Here is a 23270-nt window from a genome sequence, read left to right on the forward strand (position 1 = left end):
CATTCAGTATTTACAGTTGGTTGTGTTTCATTGTGACCTACTTAGAAAATAAAACATTTCTGATGGCAAAGGGATTCATATTTAAGAAACACAGTAATTTCTGATAACTATCTATTGTGGGGAAGTTCTGAGTCATTTAGTATTGTCAAGTGAACCACAAACATTGAACCTGTTATCACAAACCATTTAACCATAATGTTCATAGATGATCAGGGTTGGGTTGGTTACTTTTTAAATGTAATCCGTTAAAGTTACAAGTTACCTGTCCACATTTGTAATCAATAAGGTAAATTTTGATTACTCAAACTCAGTAACGTAATCTGATTTAAATGTATTTAAAATTACTTTGAATTACTTTCAGATTACTTTCATATTAAGAGGCATTTAAAAAAAATAGAAATAGCCAGTTATAACCAGTTGAACAACTTTTGCGGGATCAATCAATGTTAAGAGTTTACATAGCTGGTCAAAAATCGAATATGCATTTTACTTATGGGTTATGTATATTGGCTTTAGAAAGGGATAAACCATTGATTTCTACTTCAGTATGATTGGGCTACATCACTACATTACACGCTAAATGTCTGACAGATATTCAGTCATTCCAATTAATCCAATAACCCCTGATCTTCCAGAATCTTACTTTTTATCTGAACATAACCCTAAGAATGTTTTAGTCTATTCTGTTATTTCTGTTTTATTCATGTTTTTAATTGCTTCAAAATGTTGTAGAAAAATAAATGGCAATTTCACGAAAGGGAGAAATTATATATATATATATATATATATATATATATATATATATATATATGTATATATATATATTTATATGTATATATATATATATATATATATATAAAAAATATATATATCATATCTCAGTTGATTATACTACCCAAATGTATAATGTTTGCTGTGACAATGTTCATTTGTTGTCCTGTATTTGCTGTATTCGATAACATCATGTGGTGCTGAAGTTAGTGGGGAGGGGTGGATCTTGTGAAATAGTACACACTGTTGCTCTACCATGTAGATCAATTCTCTATGAGGAAGAGACGGTCTACCAGTGTCTTTTACTCATACCACATACTCTATGAGTAAAAGACCCTGGTAGACAGTCAAACACTACTGTATGTCAGGGAGGTTTAGGCTCATGGACACATTATGTAAAAAAAAAAAATAATAATAACTTTACACAGTGTATTGTCATTTCTCACTGAACCAAACTAAATAGGTTTTTCGCGTCAGGTAAGAGACATGACATACTTCATAATAAGTATTAATATACATTTTGTGATTATTGTATTGAACACGTGTCGGTGCCCCCCAAATCAGCCGTTACTTTCCCTGGGGTCCACTGAAAACCTAACAGACAATAGAGAATGTATAGATTGATCAAGTAAAACCAATGAAGTAATAACACACTGTAAACGCACATACATGTGTATATAACATGTCATAAAGCGTCTACAAGCTTATAAGTATCACCAACAATGCCACAGCCTGTTTCTGTTGCTTAGTTGGACAATATAGCATTTTTCATGCATGTTGACATTACTCAGCTAGTTCATAAACAGATCATTATTATATTCCTGTTGATGTTAGCTGCGGATGAAATAATACAGGATAATGGCTTTTTATATACTGTATGTATTATTTTCTTCTAGACAATAACCTTGTTAGCTGTGTTGATATGTGTAGTGACTTATTTAAAAATGTCTCAGAATAGTATAGAGAAATGACTTACTGTATCATTATGATGCTTTATTTTAAGTCTTAAGTAGGCTGCAGAAATCCACTCTGCTCATAATAACTTTTACTCTGTGGGGTATACAGGAAATAGTGAAATAACAGTCTGAAACATCACACGTATGTTACCAGGGTGACCATTGCTTACTCATTCAGTATTTATGGTTGGTTGTGTTTCATTATGACCTACTTAGAAAATAAAACATTTCTGATGGCAAAGGGATTCATATTTAAGAAACACAGTAATTTCTGATAACTATCTATTGTGGGGAAGTTCTGAGTCATTTACTATTGTCAAGTGAACCACAAACATGGAACCTGTTATCACAAACCATTTAACCATAATGTTCATAGATGATCAGGGTTGGGTTGGTTACTTTTTAAATGTAATCCGTTAAAGTTACAAGTTACCTGTCCACATTTGTAATTAATAAGGTACATTTTGATTACTCAAACTCAGTAACGTAATCTGATTTAAATGTATTTAAAATTACTTTGAATTACTTTCAGATTACTTTCATATTAAGAGGCATTTGAAAACAAATAGAAATAGCCAGTTATAACCAGTTGAACACCTTTTGCGGGATCAATCAATGTTAAAAGTTTACATAGCTGGTCAAAAACCGAATATGCATTTTACTTATGGGTTATGTACATTGGTTTTGGAAAGGGATAAATCATTGATTTCTACTTCAGTATGATTGGGCTACATCTCTACATTACACGCTAAAGGTCTGTCAGATATTCAGTCATTCCATCCATCCATCCATCCATCCATCTTCTTCCGCTTCATCCGGGGCCGGGTCACGGGGGCAGCAGTCTAAGCAGAGATACCCAGACTTCCCTCTCCCCAGACACTTCCTCCAGCTCTTCCGGGGGGACACCGAGGCGTTCCCAGGCCAGCTGGGAGACATAGTCCCTCCAGCGTGTCCTAGGTCTTCCCCGGGGTCTCCTCCCGGTGGGACGGGCCCGGAACACCTTCCTGGGAAGGCGTTCAGGAGGCATCCGGAACAGAGGCCCATGCCACCTCAGCTGACCCCTCTCGATGTGGAGGAGCAGCGGCTCTACTCTGAGCTCCTCCCGGGTGACCGAGCGTCTCACCCTATCTCTAAGGGATCGCCCAGCCACCCTGCGGAGAAAGCTCATTTCGGCCGCTTGTATCCGGGATCATAGGTGAGAGTAGGAACGTAGATTGACCGGTAAATCGAGAGCTTCGCCTTGCGGCTCAGCTCTTTCTTCACCACAACAGACCGATACATCGACCGCATTACTGCAGAAGCTGCACCGATCCGTCTGTCAATCGCCTGTTCCATCCTTCCCTCACTCGTGAACAAGACCCTTAGATACTTAGACTCCTCCACTTGAGACAAGAACTCTCCACCAACCTGAAGTGGACAAGCCACCCTTTTCTAACTGAGGACCATGGCCTCGGATATGGAGGTACTGATTTTCATCCCAACCGCTTCACACTCGGCTACAAACCGTCCCAGTGCATGCTGAAGGTCCTGGTTTGAAGGGGCCAACATTCAGTCATTCCAATTAGTCCAATAACCCTTGATCTTCCAGAATCTGACTTTTTATCTGAACATAACCCTAAGAATGTTTTAGTCTATTCTGTTATTTGTGTTTTATTCATGTTTTAATTGCTTCAAAGTGTTGTAGTAAAATAAATGGCAATTTCTTGAAAAGGAGAAATTATATATATATATATATATGTATATATATATAGATATGTATATATATATACACACACTCACCTAAAGGATTATTAGGAACACCTGTTCAATTTCTCATTAATGCAATTATCTAATCAACCAATCACATGGCAGTTGCTTCAATGCATTTAGGGGTGTGGTCCTGGTCAAGATAATCTCCTGAACTCCAACTGATGTCAGACATGGGAAAGAAAGGGGATTTAAGCAATTTTGAGCGTGGCATGGTTGGTGGTGCCAGACCGGGCCGGTCTGAGTATTACACAATCTGCTCAGTTACTGGGATTTCACGCACAACCATTTCTTGGGTTTACAAAAGAATGGTGTGAAAAGGGAAAAACATCCAGTATGCGGCAGTCCTGTGGGCGGAAATGCCTTGTTGATGCTAGAGGTCAGAGGAGAATGGGCCGACTGATTCAAGCTGATAGAAGAGCAACTTTGAATGAAATAACCACTTGTTACAACTGAGGTATGCAGCAAAGCATTTGTGAAGCCACAACACGCACAACCTTGAGGCGGATGGGCTACAACAGCAGAAGACCCCACCGGGTACCACTCATCTCCACTACAAATAGGAAAAAGAGGGCTACAATTTGCACGAGCTCACCAAAATTGGACAGTTGAAGACTGGAAGAATATTGCCTGGTCTGATGAGTCTTGATTTCCGTCGAGACATTCAGATGGTAGAGTCAGAATTTTGCGTAAACAGAATGAGAACATGGATCCATCATGCCTTGTTACCACTGTGCAGGCTGGTGGTAGTGGTGTAATGGTGTGGGGGATGTTTCTTGGCACACTTTAGGCCCCTTAGTGCCAATTGGGCATCGTTTAAATGCACGGCCTACCTGAGCATTGTTTCTGACCATGTCCATCCCTTTATGACCACCATGTACCCATCCTCTGATGGCTACTTCTAGCAGGATAATGCACCATGTCACAAAGCTCGAATCATTTCAAATTGGTTTCTGGAACATAACAATGAGTTCACTGTACTGAAATGGTCCCCACAGTCACCAGATCTCAACCCAATAGAGCATCTTTGGGATGTGGTGGAACGGGAACTTCGTGCCCTGGATGTGCATCCCACAAATCTCCATCAACTGCAAGATGCTATCCTATCAATATGGGCCAACATTTCTAGAGAATGCTTTCAGCACCTTGTTGAATCAATGCCACGTAGAATTATGGCAGTTCTGAAGACGAAAGGGGGTGAAACGCAGTATTAGTATGGTGTTCCTAATAATCCTTTAGTGAGTGTATATATGTATATTTTTAAATATACAGTGGGGCAAAAAAGTATTTAGTCAGCTACCAATTATGCAAGTTCTCCCACTTAAAAAGATGAGAGAGGCCTGTAATTTTCATCATAGGTACACTTCAACTATGAGAGACAAAATGAGAAAAATAATTCAGAAAATCTCATTGTAGGATTTTTTATTAATTTATTGGTAAATTATGGTGGAAAATTAGTATTTAGTCAATAACAAAAGTTAATCTCAATACTTTGTTATATACCCTTTGTTGGCAATGACAGAGGTCAAACGTTTCCTGTAAGTCTTCACAAGGTTTTCACACACAGTTGCTGGTATTTTGGCCCATTCCTCCATGCAGGTCTCCTCTAGAGCAGTGATGTTTTGGGGCTGTCGCTGGGCAACACAGACTTCCAACTCCCTCCAAAGATTTTCTATGGGATTGAGATCTGGTGACTGGCTAGGCCACTCCAGGACCTTGAAATGCTTCTTATGAAGCCACTCTTCGTTGCCCCGGAGCGATGTGTTTGGATCATTGTCATGCTGAAAGACCCAGCCAACGTTTATCTTCAATGCCCTTGCTGATAGAAGGAGGTTTTCACTAAAATCTCACAATACATGGCCCCATTCATTCTTTCCTTTACACGTATCAGACGTCCTGGTCCCTTTGCAGAAAAACAGCAAATACCAATTAATTAATTAAAAATCCTACAATGTGATTTTCAGGATCTTTTTTTCTCATTTTGTCTCTCATAGTTGAAGTGTACCTATGATGAGAATTACAGGCCTCTCTCATCTTTTTAAGTGGGAGAACTTACACAATTGGTGGCCGACTAAATACATTTTTGCCGCACTGTATATATCATATCTCAGTTGATTATACTTCCCAAATGTATAATGTTTGCTGTGACAATGTTCATTTGTTGTCAGTGTGTACTATTTCTTGTGAAATAGTACACACTGTTGCTCTACCATGCTCATGGACACATTATGTAAAAAACGGTGTATTGTAATTTCTCACTGAACCAAACTAAATATTTTTTTTTGGCGTCAGGTAAGAGACATGACATACTTCATAATAAGCCTTAATATAATTATTGTGTTTATTTTATCGAATCATTAAAGTCAATGTTGACAGCAGCCAATGATAACAAATTAATGCAATTTTCTGTAATGCAAAGCAAGCAGAATCTCATGGCCTACCTGTATGGACGCAGTTGAGGTGGCTGCATCAAATGAAAATCATTTATCCTTTGGCAGAGTGCTTCCCAACACACCTTTCTCCTAAATGTCGTATAAATAAATTCCATATAATTTTTTATCTTGAAAGCAGCGCCATGTTACAACTATCTAACAAATAGTTGCCTAAACTTCTAGACAATTCCTGTGCATCTCTTCCTGGCTGTGTTGTTTGGTGCATTTGCTGAGAGTGTTGTTAACTGCTCCAAGTTTGCAAATCTTGAATAAAGAGCTCCCTGAACCACACTGTGGTGGTCCCTGTTCACAGTTAACCTTGGAGTCCCCGGGAACGATCAGTGAACGGAGTTAGCCAGCCCATCCTTGTCGCCAAATTGTTGTGGAAATAACTAAATGGGAAAGGCACAGAGACTGCAGATTCTTTTCACAAGTAAAGCTTTATTCAAGTTCGGTGCATTTGACAAATAGTTGGAGGCAGAGAAACCATCTGCAAAATGGGGGAGACAGGAGACGTGGCAGCTGCTTTCGCAGCCATGTCAGCTACAGCGTTACCTTTAGAGACGGGATCAGAGGCGTTAGTATGAGCCTGACATTTGCACACAGAAATGGAGTCTGGTAGTAAGATAGAGTCCAGTAGATTAGCAACTGCCCTAGAGTGACAGAATTGTCTAACCAGATGCTGTTAGGAACCCAGGCTGGCGCCACAGAGTACCACAGTCATGCACGACCCCAAAGGCATATCTGCTGTCTGTGGAGATATTAACAGACTGATGTTGGGCTAGAATACAGGCTCTAGTGAGCGCAAACAGTTCAGCTGCCTGAGCAGAGAGGTGTGAGGGTAATCTAGCACTTTCAACAACCTCTAATGCTGAAGTTATGGCATATGCTACCAAGGGCTCCCCCTTGGGGAAACGCTGTGTTGAGCCATCCACAAAAAACTCAAGATGAGCATTATCAATGGGTGTGTCTGAGAGGTCGGGTTGTGGCAGAGCCCGAGAGACTAGCTCCAAATGCTTGGAGTAGTACGCCACCGGCCGCTGCTTCCCACCATGGTCCTGTGTCAAAACAGAAGACATGAACCAATTTTTTTCACAGACAAAGAGGTTAAACCGCTTCGCATGACCCAGTAAACCTAAACAGGGAGAGGTAGACAGGGAGTGTTTGAGACGATCCAGGAAGGCCCTGAAGCAGTGGGGAATCAACAACTAGCAATGAGACCATCGGCAATAGAGGCATAGATCTGTCAACACCATGAACACCCCGCTGGGCAGGGGCAGCCCAATAGAATGCAACACACCAAACATGCATTTAGAACCATCTTTCATGGTAATCCAATCATTCACGTCCAGCATAGTTTCCAGCCAGGGGCCAGCATCCTCCCAGATAACCTGATCTGTCTTGTTATCTGGACCTCTAATACACAGTTGTCTGGTCCTATATACACATTCCTGCATATCACCGTCTCAGACCCTGGTTTGACTAGCCATCTCTTCTCGTAGTTTAAGTCCCTAACCAATGGGGAGAAATGAGAAGTACAATATAATCCTGCTTCAGGCATGACCAAACCATTTTGTATCCAGAAAGATTGCACAATGGAGTAGATTTCTCCATGACACATAAGGTCTGCATCTGGTCGTAAATCCCATGCATAATGCCAATCTGGACCTGTCTGAATGTCAATCTCTGACAGTCCTCCTGTGGCTGTGTAATTACAAGACCATCCGGTTCACAGGTAACTTTCACGCCCAATTTGCACATGAGGTCTCTGCCAGCCAAATGGCAGGGACAACATGTACACTCACCTAAAGGATTATTAGGAACACCATACTAATACTGTGTTTGACCCCCTTTCGCCTTCAGAACTGCCTTAATTCTACGTGGCATTGATTCAACAAGGTGCTGAAAACATTCTTTAGAAATGTTGGCCCATATTGACAGGATAGCATCTTGCAGTTGATGGAGATTTGTGGGATGCACATCCAGGGCACGAAGCTCCCGTTCCACCACATCCCAAAGATGCTCTATTGGGTTGAGATCTGGTGACTGTGGGGACCATTTCAGTACAGTGAACTCATTGTCATGTTCAAGAAACCAATTTGAAATGATTCGAGCTTTGTGACATGGTGCATTATCCTGCTGGAAGTAGCCATCAGAGGATGGGTACATGGTGGTCATAAAGGGATGGACATGGTCAGAAACAATTCTCAGGTAGGCCGTGGCATTTAAATGATGCCCAATTGGCACTAAGGGGCCTAAAGTGTGGCAAGAAAACATCCCCCACACCATTACACCACTACCACCAGCCTGCACAGTGGTAACAAGGCATGATGGATCCATGTTCTCATTCTGTTTACGCAAAATTCTGACTCCATCTCCACTACCATCTGAATGTCTCGACGGAAATCAAGACTCATCAGACCAGGCAACATTCTTCCAGTCTTCAACTGTCCAATTTTGGTGAGCTCGTGCAAATTGTAGCCTCTTTTTCCTATTTGTAGTGGATATGAGTGGTACCCGGTGGGGTCTTCTGCTGTTGTAGCCCATCCGCCTCAAGGTTGTGCGTGTTGTGGCTTCACAAATGCTTTGCTGCATACCTCAGTTGTAACGAGTGGTTATTTCAGTCAAAGTTGCTCTTCTATCAGCTTGAATCAGTCGGCCCATTCTCCTCTGACCTCTAGCATCAACAAGGCATTTTCGCCCACAGGACTGCCGCATACTGGATGTTTGTGGTTGTGGAGGCAAGAACTCGGGCCTGGGAGGAGTTGGGTGAGGCCATGGAGAAGGACTATCGGCTGGCTGTTATAGTTCTCAGAGCTGGTCAGGCCACTGTATTTCCTGAAACACTTCTCCAACCTGTCTCTGTAGTCTTCCAGGGATTCTTTAGGACCCAGTACACAACTGTGGATCACAGCTCAATCAGTCACTGTGGGGTAGGCAGTCTTTATTCTCTCCAGGAGAAGAGTAAGTTGAGTTTGGTATGCCCCGACTGCGGACCAGAGAAAGTCCTCATTGAACCCCTCCTGGACGTCTGCCCAGCGTAGTTTCATCCTGGAACGCGTGATGTGTGCGATCTCTGCTTCCGACGGCTTGTACAGGCGCACCAACTTGATCATGTGAATCCCAAACTCAGCTGAGTCCTTGGTGGGATCTGGCATTTCATTAGCAATGTCCTTGAGTTCATCCTGTCTCCAAGTCTTTTGGATGCTGACCTCAGGCATCCATTCGTTATGGCCAGCCTGTCCTTGGGCTGGCCCTGGCTGTGGGTTAGGGTAAGCCACCAATGGAGCCAGAAGGAAAGCCTGGTCAGGGTCGGCTGATCGTCCGGACCTGGTAGCCATGGGAGCTGGTTCAGGAAAAGGAATGAAGGTGGTGTGGGAGGAGGGAGTGGAGGCAGACAGAAGGTTAAACCCTGTAGGGGAGACCATGAGGTTTTCCAGCTTCGGGTAGAGGAGTGGCAGGGGCGGCGCCTGGGTTGGAGATAGAGAAGGTCCTGGGACCGGTGCTGGTACAGGATCAGGTAGAGGAGTGGCAGGGGCGGCGCCTGGGTTGTAGATAGAGAAGGGCCCGGGACCGGCGCTGGTACAGTAGATGCAGGGATTGGAGTACAGTAAGGAGGTGGAATGTCACGTTCATCATCCTCTGTATTCCTATTCCTTTTCTTCACTTTCTCATCACCCTCTGTCACACGTTCCTTTACCATTATCTTTTTACTCCCACTCTCTAGCCTTCTCTCAGCCTCTCCCTCCCACTTAACATAGTTATCCCACTTTACTTGATCTTTCTTTCCTTTCTTACTGTTTTCAAACTCTTTTAACTTCCTTCTACATTCTTTTAACTTAGCCTCGCTAAATGTTCCCTTTAATGGAAAAATACCATTAATGCCACAATACCACTTGTCCTGATACATCCGTGCCCCACATATCCACCATTATCTTTACTGGTCCATTCAGTGGATCTGGCAGGCAGGCTTTGTTTTTACTGCTGCGATTCCCCATGGTATCCACTCACCCGTCCCCATGGTATCCACTCACCCGTCACCATGGTATCCACTCACCCGTCACCATGGTATCCACTCACCCGTCCCCAAGGTATCCACTCACCCGTCCCCATGGTATCCACTCACCCGTCACCATGGTATCCACTCACCCGTCCCCATGGTATCCACTCACCCGTCCCCATGGTATCCACTCACCCGTCCCCATGGTATCCACTCACCCGTCACCATGGTATCCACTCACCCGTCCCCATGGTATCCACTCACCCGTCCCCATGGTATCCGCTCCCCCGTCACCATGGTATCCGCTCCCCCGTCACCTGTACTAAAAACAGATGATGACACACATACAAGAATAACTTTTTAGTTCATGAGGGAGTAATCTCTATTTTCACACTTGTCAACAAACCAAACAAGAATTTTGCCAATTCTTTATTATATTTTTTAAAAGTTATTTATTACTTTTTATTTTTTAGAATATTTTAGGTTTTTGAATATGTTTATTTCATTATCTTTCATGTATACATCTATGCCATGTCATAGCAATTATCTTTTCTATACATGCATCTTATATTTATCCTAGATTAATTAGTTTCCCAAAAACTGTTTACTGCGCAGCCTGTTCCACGAGGGGCCCCACGGGCCCAAACAGGTTTTATTAAAAGGTCTTTAGAATCTTTCCCCCAATGGTGTTATTGTAAGAAGAAACTCAGTTTCACCCTTCCGTTTTTTTATGGTCGGGATGGCGTATCCATCCACTTACGCTCCCTGCTAGGTCCGAGGCTGGTCCCTTCTGCTCTGGCCTAGATGGAGTGTGAGCTCCCTAAACCACACTGTGGTGGTCCCTGCGCACAGTTAACCTTGGAGTTCCCGGAACGATCAGTGAACGGAGTTAGACATCCCATCCTTGTCGCCAAATTGTTGTGGAAATAACTAAATGGGAAAGGCACAGAGACTCCAGATTCTTTTCACAAGTTAAGCTTTATTCAAGATATGCAAACCTGGAGCAGTTAACAACACTCTCAGCAGAGTCAGTTCAAAAGCTCCCTGTTGAAGGTTGAGCTCAGGCCTATATACATTCAGTACAGCCCACTGTATCCCCCTCCTATGTATGGTTAGTCTATATGTCTTTGGCTTAGAAAGATAACAAGATGTTTACAGCCCTTGAGAAGTTCAGCCAACACTATAACTATCTGTTGTAGGCACATCCTGTACAAGTGAGCAGAGCCAAAACATACACTCACCTAAAGGATTATTAGGAACACCTGTTCAATTTCTCATTAATGCAATTATCCAATCAACCAATCACATGGCAGTTGCTTCAATGCATTTAGGGGTGTGGTCCTGGTCAAGACAATCTCCTGAACTCCAAACTGAATATCAGAATGGGTAAGAAAGGTGATTTAAGCAATTTTGAGCGTGGCATGGTTGTTGGTGCCAGACCGGGCCGGTCTGAGTATTTCACAATCTGCTCAGTTACTGGGATTTTCACGCACAACCATTCCTAGGGTTTACAAAGAATGGTGTGAAAAGGGAAAAACATCCAGTATGCGGCAGTCCTGAGGGCAAAAATGCCTTGTTGATGCTAGAGGTCAGAGGAGAATGGGCTGACTGATTCAAGCTGATAGAAGAGCAACTTTGACTGAATTAACCACTTGTTACAACCGAGGTATGCAGCAAAGCATTTGTGAAGCCACAACACGCACAACCTTGAGGCGGATGGGCTACAACAGCTGAAGACCCCACCGGGTACCACTCATCTCCACTACAAATAGAAAAAAGATGCTACAATTTGCACGAGCTCACCAAAATTGGACAGTTGAAGAATGGAAGAATGTTGCCTGGTCTGATGAGTCTCGATTTCTGTTGAGACATTCAGATGGTAGAGTCAGAATTTGGCGTAAACAGAATGAGAACATGGATCCATCATGCCTTGTTACCACTGTGCAGGCTGGTGATGGTGGTGTAATGGTGTGGGGGATGTTTTCTTGGCACACTTTAGGCCCCTTAGTGCCAATTGGGCATCGTTTAAATGCCACGGCCTACCTGAGCATTGTTTCTGACCATGTCCATCCCTTTATGACCACCATGTACCCATCCTCTGATGGCTACTTCCAGTGGGGTTGGGTTAGCTAAATGACTCAGAATGTTGGGTTACTTGATTTAACCAGACAAGTGGTTATTTTGACATAGCAGGTCAGGGTTTTCTACAATCTGGTGTGGTTACTTTTATTCATGTTTTTATCCACCCAGCTTTGAGCATATTTCTTAGTTTCTTGCTGGGTTAATTTTGTTTTAAGTCCTCATTTTTATTTAACAAAATGCATTTATTTTGTTAAATAAAGCATAATACAGAGCAGGACGACAAACTGCCAATTCCTCCCTTGTCTACAGGATACACTACGAAAACTGCAAAGAAGTGAAATAAGACTAGCTCTCTATAATTTTTTTTTTTACAGAAAATCCTACCTAGTGCATCTTTAACATTCCCACCCAGTTAGGCAAAAATAAAATGAAAATATAATCACATTTCATAATCTTACATTATATTTGTTAATAAAGGCTAATCTAATTTCAGATTTGCTAGCTTGATAATGATGGGGTATTTTAAAAGATTAAATATATATATATATATATATATATATATATATATATATATTATAAATCACCCATTCGGTTTTATCACCCACTTTGTTTCCGATGCTGCAACAAGACGAGTACAACTTTAACAATTAACCATAGATGCTTATTTGAGGGAAGCTATGTGGATATCCTTTACACTGACAGTGGTAGGCCTTTTCTTTTGCAGTATGGCTAACCAGAACAGCACCCTGCGTTGCATGTTCTCAGCCCCAGAAATCGTTGATTGAATACATCACAAGGGACAAGATGCTTAACAAACAAGTACTGCGTGTGAATGAGTGGAAACATTCTCAATAATATTATGATTAACAGATAATACAAGCCCTATCACATTTAATTATATATACACACATGACTTTTCAAAAGTATGGGGTCACTTAGAAAAGCACATTTTCAAGCAAATTACAACAACAAATTGATCCGAAATACAGTGTAGACATTGTTAATGTTGTAAATGACTACTGTAGCTGGAAATGGCTGATTTTCAGTGAAATATCTACACATGGGTACAGAGAACCATTATCAGCAGCCATCAGTCCTATATTCCAATGGCACGTTGTGTTTGCTAATCCAAGTTTATCATTTTAAAAGGTTAATTGATCATTAGAAAACCATTTTGTGATTATGTTAGCACTGCTGAAAACTGTTGTGCTGATTAAAGAAGCAATAAAACGGAATAGACTAGTTCAGTATCAGCGTCTGTAGGTTTGATTACAGGCTCAAAATGTCCAGACACAAATAATTTTCTTTTGAAACTCATCAGTATATTCTTGTTATGAGAAATTAAGGCTATTCCATGTGAGAAACTGCCAAGAAACTATTTTTTTTCATACAACGATGTGTAGTACTCCCTTCACAGAACAACGCAAACTGGCTGTAATCAGAATATAGATGTGTGGGAGGCCCAGGTGCACAACTGAGCAAGAGGTCAGATACATTAGAGTTTCTAGTTTAAAAAACAGAAGCCTCACAGGTCCTCAACTGATGGTAGCATCATTAAATAGTACCCACAAAAAAAACAGTCCCTACATCAACAATGAAGGCCAGGATGGTGGCCTTCTATGCATAGTTGCCATATCTCAGACTGGCCAATAAAAAAAGGTTAAGAATAGCAAAAGAGCACTGACTAGAAAGCCAGCATCCAGGAGTCACCCCTTCACTGCTGACGTTACCCACCACTGCTGGTGTTACTACATGTACTATTTGATAATGACTCTTTAGTTGTGGTTACTAAATCACCGCACTCCCTCTCCTGCATGTTCTTGGTTCGTCTCATTTCTGTAAGTTACCGTAATTTTGCGCCTGCGGGTTTTTTCAATTTCTTTATTAAAGTATTTAGTAGACATCATGAAATATTTTATATTTTTATCCATGTTCGATTAAGATTCGATTTCGTTGACGTTGATACCTTCTACCTCAGTGTTTCTCAATTGGGGCTGTACCTTGAAAGAGACGCAAAGTGTTCGGGTTAAACACACTTGACTCCGCCCACATTGAACCTGGTGAACAGCACACTGCCGTCAGGGGCTTCTCTGCTCTAAAACTACTGGCCAATGTGACAGTGGTGGTGCTTTGACTTATAATAACATAATTGCATGTCCTACTCCTTGCACGTTTCTACGTGTAAAACAGTATGTAGACCTTTTTTTTTTTGTAAGTTATGTTGGTAGTTACGCTTCACAGGGTAGGCGTTTCCAAACAGAAACGTCGTACAATTTGCGAATATTCCTCAATGGCATCTCGGTTAGGCTCGTTTTTGGCTGTGGCACCTCCTTTCTTTTTCGAGGTGCCAGTACTTCTAATTTTGGAGTATGGCCAGTACTTCTAATTTTAGACAAACACCGATCTGGTTACTTTTGTAGGCTAAAGAGAATGCCTTATTGGAACAAGCGTTATTAACACATACATTTTGATTAGCATTGTCTAATGTGCAATTTGGCAGTTCCTGCTCTTATTTTATTCCAAGTCAATCGGTAAGTTGGGTGCTATCGAGACTTAATTATGAACATCTTTCGTTAGCAGTTCACTAATGTGATCACAGCACATCCTAGTGGTGAACAAGTATAGCGCGTGCGCTCATCACACAACCAAGTGTAGTCATACACACAGCACGACATAACAGCACATGATATATTGAGTGCAGAGGTCACGATTTTCCAGTAGGGAAGAAAACAACATATATTTTCAGTAGTTAGCTTATCGATAGGCTTGATGCTTTTATTTGATTATGAATGGGGCAGTTATGCCTTTGATCTGCTATATTTACAAATAATGTCTTATGCATACCGTACTGTGCTAGAAGATGGCGGAGTCGGACGGTGGGGATTTCGCCGCGAATCGTCTGCAGAACAGGTGAGAATGGCACCAGTACTGTAGTGGAAACCGTAAATTAGACCAAAATGCGCCAACGGATAAATGGCCATATGCCAATGCGAGAGAACATTTAGGGTGGATCGTAAGGAATATCCGAGGACACTCGGCCGAGGTAAAGTTAGTTTTATATACAGACGTTCAACATAATGTCGCTAATGAATACTTGTTCAACAAACTATTGGTTGTAATAGTAGGCTTTTTTGGAATTAAGTGCACTTGTTTTGATGTTTTTATGACATGATAGTCCATTTAAAAGTTACTGTGGATTACAGATTCAAATGCGTTTTTTATTAATTTGATGTAATAATTTCATGAATTTGATCCCAGTTTATATTTTCACACAAATCAATAGATGAAAGCCTGATGTTTTAGGGGAAAAGTTCACACAACTGGCTTGGTAAGAATGGTTATTTTCATGGTTAAACAGTCTAACACGTGAGAAAATGTGACAAATGTGTCATTGCAAAACCAGGGTTAGAATCCTGCTTGCAGATTAGCCTGGGGGTCTCTGACCAAAACCATCCAGGTTTGGGGAGTTAGTATTCAAATGACTACCTTGCCTTGTTACACTCTAGTGACTCCTTGTTGGTGCTTGGGTCCCTGTGAGCTCAGTAGAGTTAGAAGGCTGGGGAGGGCTTCCTTTTGGCGCACAAGGACATCTGGTTTAAACTTCCCAGTGGAGCGAGCAGTGCGATAAGATCCCAAGCGGCGGCAGGAGTTCTTTGGAAGACATATCTCAACATCGGCTGTCCCAAATCCACTAGAAGTTGATGCAATGAAGCCTGATCATTGTATACAATTATATTTAAATGACTTCACCTGTTATCCTGTTTTTCCTTCCAGCAAATTAATTCTGTCGTGGATAAAAAATAATGTTTGGCAGAATGATTACACCCCAGCTAAACGGTTTGGCATGGATGTCTAGGACAAAGGCTTGCTGTGATCTTCACATTTCCTGACCCTTTTAGGAATTTTGGGCAGAATCTCAAATGACACACGTACAAAAACTAAGTACCTCATTGTGTAAACATTTAATTCTAACTATGATTTTCCTTCTGAAATGGTAGGAGGGATTTGTTAGTTTCAATGTTTTTTTTAATAGAAGGCAAACATGATTCTGGTCATTAAAGTGTCCAACGTATATAGATTGGTTGCTGCCCCTTTAACTTTTTACATCGCCAACCTGAAATAACCATTTCATGGGTTGTCAGACACAAAAGCAAATTATTTTCAAAACATCTGCTCTATTTTTTTTCATTACATTTGAGTGCATGGGTCCAGTCAAGTATATATTGTTTCACATGTATAATTTAAATCTTTAAATCGGTTGAAGTCACTGCCTTCATTGTGACCGGGAGTTAAAACCTAGTTGCAGCAGACTGACTAAGCCTGGGGGGAGGGGGGCTCGCATGTGGCAGGTCAAATTGGCTCAGCACTGTCCAGAGTTGGGGCGGTTAGTAATGGACCAGGGCGGCCTTCATGGTAGCGGGGAGACGTTTTGACCGGGGGGTGGCTCTATCTGATGTCTGTCCATTCCAGCAGATCTGGTATTGTCGGATGATGCGTGGCCATCGACAGTTTTGCAGCGCGTCCCACAAATGAGCAGATGACATGTGCTCATCGGCGTTAGTGATTTGCCTAAGTGTTTAACAATGAATGTCTGTTAAAAGTCTGAATAACTATACATTTGTTATTTATGTCAAATGTATAGTGCACAATGAGGTAGAAAGTATGTCAGGCTTTTGGAATTCTTTCATAATATTTTTACATGTTTAGTTAGGACAAGTAGTTTGAGCATATTTTTTTCAGCTATGCTGTACCTAAACTGGCACACCTGATTTCAATTAGTCAGTCATAATGATTAGTTGATTAATTGAATCAGGTGTGCCAAGCGTTATTAAAAAAGTGAAACATTGGAATATTGTGGGATACCTTGTTCTAACAGCTGATAACAGTGTTTCATAGCTAAAACTATTTAATTTAATCTGCTTCATATTAATGATAATGTATAGCTGTGTCTTAGTGTTACTTTTTTAAAGCCCCTCAATTCATACAGTATTTTCATCCAAACTTTTCCCCTGAAAACCAATTTAAACAAATTTGGACTCATGCTTTTCCTTTGCGCTTGTTCCATTAGGTTACAAAACATCCATGCAGTCATAATAATTGAATTATGTTTAATTGATGAGCTGAACATGAAACTAGCCCTCTGACAGTTACAGTACCAGAGCCAACACTAAACATGCTGTATACATTTTACATCTGAATAATCAGAGTCGTTCTCCCATTATATATTGTCCAGATGACAAGTTTAGAACCATTAACGGACTGCACCATGAATAGGAATAGCCAATACCCCAAGAAAACTACCTCAATGGCTGACTTTACCTTTGATGCTTTTGAGGTCATATCATAGCTGAGCAACTTGTGGGACTGGAATTTCTGTGGTGAACAATTAAAAGCTATCAATAACAGAATGTGTGGTCGGGAGAAACAGAAGAAATGTATTCCCATGAAGCATCTGAATTATTCAAGAGAGAAGGGCTGTTGGGAGGAGAGTTCTGATGCAGCTGCTGGGAAAACAGATGGACAAAGTGCAGGGAAGCAAATGGTCAGCTTTGTTTCCTGTGCTGCAACAAGACGAGTACAACTTTAACAAGTCATCTAGATGCTTATTTGAGGGAAGCTAAGTTGATATCCTTTACACTGACAGTGGTAGGCCTTTTCTTTTGCAGTATGGCTAACAAGAATAGCACCCTGCGTTGCACGTTCTCAGCCCCAAGCCACAGCGCTACACTCCTGCAGGGCTTGTCAGTCCTGCGAGCCCAGGGGCACCTGCTGGATGTGGTGCTGGCGATCAACGAGGAGCGCTTCCAGGTCCATAAGGCGGTGCTGGCCTCCTGCAGTGACTACTTCAGGTGAGACTGGTGCTGTGTCTCCAAGATGGAGACACTTTTTACATTTATACTGATTTGGAGAACTGGGCTCCAAGATATCTGACTTGATAGTTTATCTATATAGCCAATGTGGAAAAGAGAAAATTTTTGCTTTTGTGGGAAATATTTTGTACATTAAAAGACCAGATGGGAGATTGTAGAGAGAACATGGAGCGATACGTCTGTAGTATGTGCATGATATACAGTTTATGTAGTTTGATTTTCATGAGTTGATTTTGCAGGTCCAGTAAGGTATTTAAGTGTCAAATTTACCTGAGATGTTTTTTGAAAGGATGAATGTCAATTTAACCAGTTTTTAGACAGTTATTTGCCTTTTTCAATTGACCCACAGAGCCATGTTCACCGGAGGTATGAGGGAGTCAAACCAGGACACCATTGAGCTGAAGGGCTTGTCTGCCCGTGGTCTTAAACACATCATTGACTTTGCTTATAGCGCAGAGGTCACGCTGGACCTGGACTGCATTCAGGATGTACTGGGAGCAGCTGTCTTCCTTCAGATGGTCCCAGTCGTCGAGCTCTGCGAGGAGTTCCTCAAGTCAGCCATGAGTGTAGAGACCTGCTTGAACATTGGCCAAATGGCCACCACCTTCAACCTGTCCTCACTCAAGGAGTCGGTGGACGCCTTCACCTTCCGCCACTTCCTGCAGATCGCCAAGGAGGAGGACTTCTTGCACATTCCCACGGAGCGCCTGGTCTTCTTCCTGCAGAGCAACATGCTGAAAAACTGCTGCGAGATCGACCTGTTCCACGCTGCCATCCGCTGGCTGCAGCACGACGAGGGACGCCGAACCAGAGCTAACGAGGTGCTCTGCCATGTGCGATTCCCCCTCATGCGCTCCTCCGAGCTGGTGGACAGCGTGCAGACGGTGGGCATCATGGTGGAGGATGTGCTGTGCCGGCAATACCTCCTGGAGGCCTTCAACTACCAGATCCTCCCCTTCCGTCAGCATGAGATGCAGTCCCCGCGGACCATGATCCGCTCGGACGTGGTTTCGCTTATTACCTTTGGCGGGACGCCCTACACCGACAACGATCGCACGGTGAGCAGTAAGGTGTTCTATCTGCCGGACGTTGCAGCGCGTCAGTTCAAGGAACTAACCGAGATGGAGGCCGGATCCAGCCACGCTTGCGTGTCAGTGCTCGACAACTTCGTGTACATAGTCGGCGGGCAACAACTGCAGTACCGAAGCGGCGAAGGCGCGGTTGACGTCTGCTTTCGCTACGACCCGCACCTGAGCAAATGGCTGCGCATTCAGCCCATGCAGGAGGGACGCATTCAGTTTCAGCTCAATGTCCTTCAAGGACAACTCTATGCCACCGGAGGGCGAAACCGATCCGGAAGTCTGTCCTCCGTCGAGTGCTACTGCCCCAAGAGAAACGAGTGGACCTACGTGGAGCCGCTAAAACGCAGAATCTGGGGCCACGCCGGAAGTCCTTGTGGCGACAAGCTCTACATCTCGGGGGGTTACGGTGTTTCCGTAGACGACAAGAAAACAATGCACTGTTACGACCCCGCGTCTGACCAGTGGGACTTCAAATCGCCCATGAACGAGCCCAGAGTTCTTCATGCTATGATCAGCGCCAAAGACCGTGTGTACTGCCTGGGCGGTCGCATGGACCACGTCGACCGCTGCTTTGATGTCCTGGCAGTCGAGTATTACGTTCCTGAGAATGACCAGTGGACCACTGTTAGCCCCATGCGGGCAGGGCAATCTGAGGCAGGCTGCTGTTTGTTAGATCAAAAGATTTATATAGTTGGAGGCTACAATTGGCATCTAAACAATGTCACAAGCATCGTGCAAGTGTACAACACTGAGGCCGATGAGTGGGAACGGGATTTGCACTTCCCTGAGTCTTTTGCAGGAATTGCGTGTACACCGATCATACTTCCACAAAACACCACACAGCGGTAAACCTGCAGGACCCCAAGTGACCGTGACCATTGGTTTCCATGTGGTCTTGCTGCTTACTGTTACAGCTTACTGAGCTGTCATTAATAACAACACAGAGCATCGCATGAAATGTCATGCAATCTCAGTGGTAATCTTGGTTATATGAGGGCACAGGCTCTGTGTGTATTTGATGCAATGGGTGGAAATACTAATATGGTTTTGCTATACTATACAGTGTTACTAGGTCTTACTAAATCTTCCATCGTATGGACCGCAATTATGTGCTGGATCTTAATTGAGCTGTGTCAGGTATTTGCGTGAAGGCTAGGGCTAGTGTATGTTTTGTAAGTGGCTGCTATCACGGTTGGACAAACATTTCATTCCGGTAAATTCAAGAAAGTACACTGACATTCAAATTCCAAATTCCAGTGCTCTTCTATACTGTGTAAAGAGGAACAATTTGAATTTCAGTGTGTACTTCGTGAACTGACCGGAACTCGAAGGGAATTGATCCCAACCCTGGCAGTTAGCCACAGTCAAAAACCTGTTAACTAACAGATTTGCAGGATATGACATAATATGCAAATGCAGAAAGGGAGTGGTTAGCATGTTGGGATGGAGTGCAATAATTCAAATCATAATTTTAACAGTTTTTCTATTACATTTAATGACATTTGACGGCAGAGTACTAGTGATGTAAAAGGTACTTTTAAGAATATATATTTTCAGTAGCTCTCCTAATGTTTTACGTTTATTTTAGTAAATTTTATCTACTTTTACTCTGCAACGTAACCTGCTCTATTTCAGTATCAAGAGGCTGTATTCCGAGGAACTAAAGGAGTGACATGTAGCCCAAACTAAGAAGCTAAAATGTCTCTCTTGGCAGCTAAATACTTTTTTTTAAAAGTGTTTTGTGTGAATATTTGAGGTGATCAGTGGTTAGTTCTCCTTGTGTAGGAATGCTGTAGGTTTCCAGCTAGGGTTGGGAAGTATCACGATATTCATATAGTTATATCACCTTTCTTCCATCCGGAGGTTTACAGAATTACCGGCATTACAAAAGAAAATGCACAAATAAGCCCATTGGAGTTCTATTACCAAAATGCAAACTAATTGGGCTACTGTAAACAAACTGATTGTAAAGACAGGCAGTCTAGCTCATTGAGCTGTACAAGCATAGGTAGGTGCCAGTGACCAGGGGTGTTGATTTGGGAAGGACAGCAGGGTCAGTTCCCCCTGAATATATGTACTGTACAGATCATTTATCAGAAGGTCTTTTTGGAGTTGTCAAACAGTGCAGAATCATTCACAGTGGTTCTCCATGTACTTATTAATTCAGCTACTTTCTTAGCTAACTAGCAAGTAAAAACAAATGACTCATCGCCAGCTGTGGATTTCTTCCTTTGTGATTTTCAAACAAATAAATACCAAAGGAAGATATAATGGGACCAGGCTCAGCTGTGATAGCTTAGAATGTGAAATTAAAAACAATATGCTTTATTTAATATATATCACAAATGTTGACTTCAGGTATTTCATTAAAGCACCTACAAAAATCAAAGAGAACCTCAAATATTTACAACAGCTATTAAAACAGGCTATTTCGAAATATCCTGGGATACAGTATACCGACCAAGCCTACTTCCTACATATTATTTGGTGTCATACTGTGTATATCAATATACTGTGTATTGCAGTGAAGTGTTATGTCTCGTCCAACACCTGTAGTGTTTAGTGGTGATAAACAAGTGGGGTTGAGTAGATCCACATACTGAATTCACCGGTCCGTTATTGCCACAGTTTTGAACCTCAGAGTTATGAACAAGGGGCTGTAGGGTTAAGATAATCACTGGGTGCAAAGAACAGCACATTAGACAAACTCGAGCATTAAGTATATGTGATTATTTTAAGTGGTTACATTTGCGTTTTCATAAGGAGTTGATTATTTGTGAGACTGTAAATACAGTAACTAACAAATACTGATTTGTTACTGTCTATCACTCAAGTTACAGTAGCCGGGAGTCCGGAGGGCAGTTTGTAACGGTCCATTTTATTTGGATGCACAACATGTCCATGGCTGAAAACGTCACCCGTTTGCCTTAGTGTTTTCGATGTTTTGTCTGTTCAACTCAGAAGCACACATTTACTGTATTTATAATTTAAGTGCATTATAAGTGGAGTCCACTGAAATCAAAGGAGAATGTAGACTTTTGTGTATATTAACGAACATTAAACAATAAATGAAAACAGCTAGCCTCTGGTGGAATTGTGATTTTAAAGAACTTCAAAATGTTATTGGTATGACAGATTCATGTAAATTGAAGTCAAACCTTATTCACAATTCTAGAAAATTCATACTTAAAATTATTTATTACCTTTTGTTTGTCAGTTATTTGTTAGTGAGTCTTCCAATTTACACATCCTCACTCAATAATAAAAAATAAAATAATATATGATGATGATGGGAATCACTGACAAAAAGCAATAATCAATATGCTGTATGTTTAATATTCAATTTGTCTATTTCGAAACCGTGATATGATTTTTAAAGCATATTCTGATTGGAAAGCCGTTCTGTTGCGTCTGCCATTACTTTTTTTTGTGCAATTGTCATGGAGAAAATGTTATTGCATCCAATGGGTTAAGCAGATTTTAGTGTTTTATCATGCACTTTGGTACTTTTTTTTTAATCATTATTTTGCTATTTATTTTGCTAGTCACATGGTTTTCACTAGTGACTAGCATATTCGTAACACGATGCTGCCTACTGTACCACAGTTCTTGACAATACAAGGGGAGCTGACCTTGCTTATTGTGGGTTGGCCAAGAAACCAGCGGGAGGCAGAGCTGTACGCTCATGTTGGGTTCAGTGGTGTAGTGGGGGTATCAAGTAAATGTAAAGATTTATAGCAAGTTTTCCAGGAACAAATGCAAACCCCCAGGTGTTAAGTAGAGTCCATAGAGAATGTACGCAATACCGTTGTTGACAAGAAATGCGTTTTAGATTGGTTTAATATAATTCACTTACTGTCAGTCTAACGACGAAAGCTCAAGCTGATACCCAGCTCCTGTAGTTGGGGCCGAGGCAAAATCATATGGCAAGCCGTTTAAACATTTATTCGGCAGTTGGAGATATCTAATTCAGTTTTGACTAGTCAGTTTTAAACGACTATTGCCATATCTTTAAATCAGTTGCATATCCGAAATGTCTATTGTTGATATCTTCAACTGAATTATGACTAGTTGTAATTACAGTTCCAGATATCTATAATGTAATTCTGACTAGTCACGATTCCAGTTCAAGGTATCTTAAATCCCCCTCAATATAAGTTATCTAGATCGTTCTTTTGCGATATCTTAAATAACATTTTAACCCTTGTGCACCCCTCAAATTTACTACCCTTTGGACAACTTTGTGGACAAAAATTTACACGTACAATAAACTGAAAAATATTTATACATCAATATTTCTTTCAGCTTTTTTTTTATTATAAATCTCTTAA

The 23270-nt window shown here is 41.7% G+C and overlaps 2 protein-coding genes across 8 annotated transcripts; one reads left to right on the forward strand and one right to left on the reverse strand.

Annotated features, from left to right (window-relative positions):
- Nucleotides 1–6062: 6062 nt before the first annotated feature.
- On the reverse strand, nucleotides 6063–16169 carry LOC106024404. Of its 5 annotated transcripts, XM_029121819.2 has the most exons (6): nucleotides 14832–14990; nucleotides 11709–11765; nucleotides 10170–10227; nucleotides 6769–6963; nucleotides 6582–6656; nucleotides 6063–6460 (listed from the first exon to the last, which is right to left on the reverse strand). In XM_029121819.2, the coding sequence occupies exons 1-5, from the start codon at nucleotides 14966–14968 to the stop codon at nucleotides 6591–6593; spliced, it is 513 nt and encodes a 170-aa protein (XP_028977652.2). In that variant the 5' UTR covers nucleotides 14969–14990; the 3' UTR covers nucleotides 6063–6460; nucleotides 6582–6590. The 5 variants fall into 5 exon arrangements, with proteins under 5 accessions (XP_028977652.2, XP_028977651.2, XP_034149830.1 ...); XM_029121818.2 differs by having other exon boundaries at nucleotides 6582–6963; XM_034293939.1 differs by lacking the exons at nucleotides 11709–11765; nucleotides 14832–14990 and adding an exon at nucleotides 15474–16169 and having other exon boundaries at nucleotides 6582–6963.
- klhl26 (kelch-like family member 26) lies at nucleotides 14064–22016 on the forward strand. 3 transcript variants are annotated; one of them, XM_010902551.5, is made up of 4 exons: nucleotides 14064–14518; nucleotides 14845–14897; nucleotides 17654–17836; nucleotides 18207–22016. In XM_010902551.5, the coding sequence occupies exons 2-4, from the start codon at nucleotides 14848–14850 to the stop codon at nucleotides 19786–19788; spliced, it is 1815 nt and encodes a 604-aa protein (XP_010900853.1). In that variant the 5' UTR covers nucleotides 14064–14518; nucleotides 14845–14847; the 3' UTR covers nucleotides 19789–22016. The 3 variants fall into 3 exon arrangements, with proteins under 3 accessions (XP_010900853.1, XP_010900857.1, XP_010900854.1); XM_010902555.5 differs by lacking the exons at nucleotides 14064–14518; nucleotides 14845–14897 and adding an exon at nucleotides 14944–15030; XM_010902552.5 differs by lacking the exons at nucleotides 14064–14518; nucleotides 14845–14897 and adding an exon at nucleotides 16920–17529.
- Nucleotides 22017–23270: the final 1254 nt, after the last annotated feature.

This window comes from Esox lucius, chromosome 8 (assembly GCF_011004845.1).
Source record: "Esox lucius isolate fEsoLuc1 chromosome 8, fEsoLuc1.pri, whole genome shotgun sequence".
Taxonomy (NCBI): domain Eukaryota; kingdom Metazoa; phylum Chordata; class Actinopteri; order Esociformes; family Esocidae; genus Esox; species Esox lucius.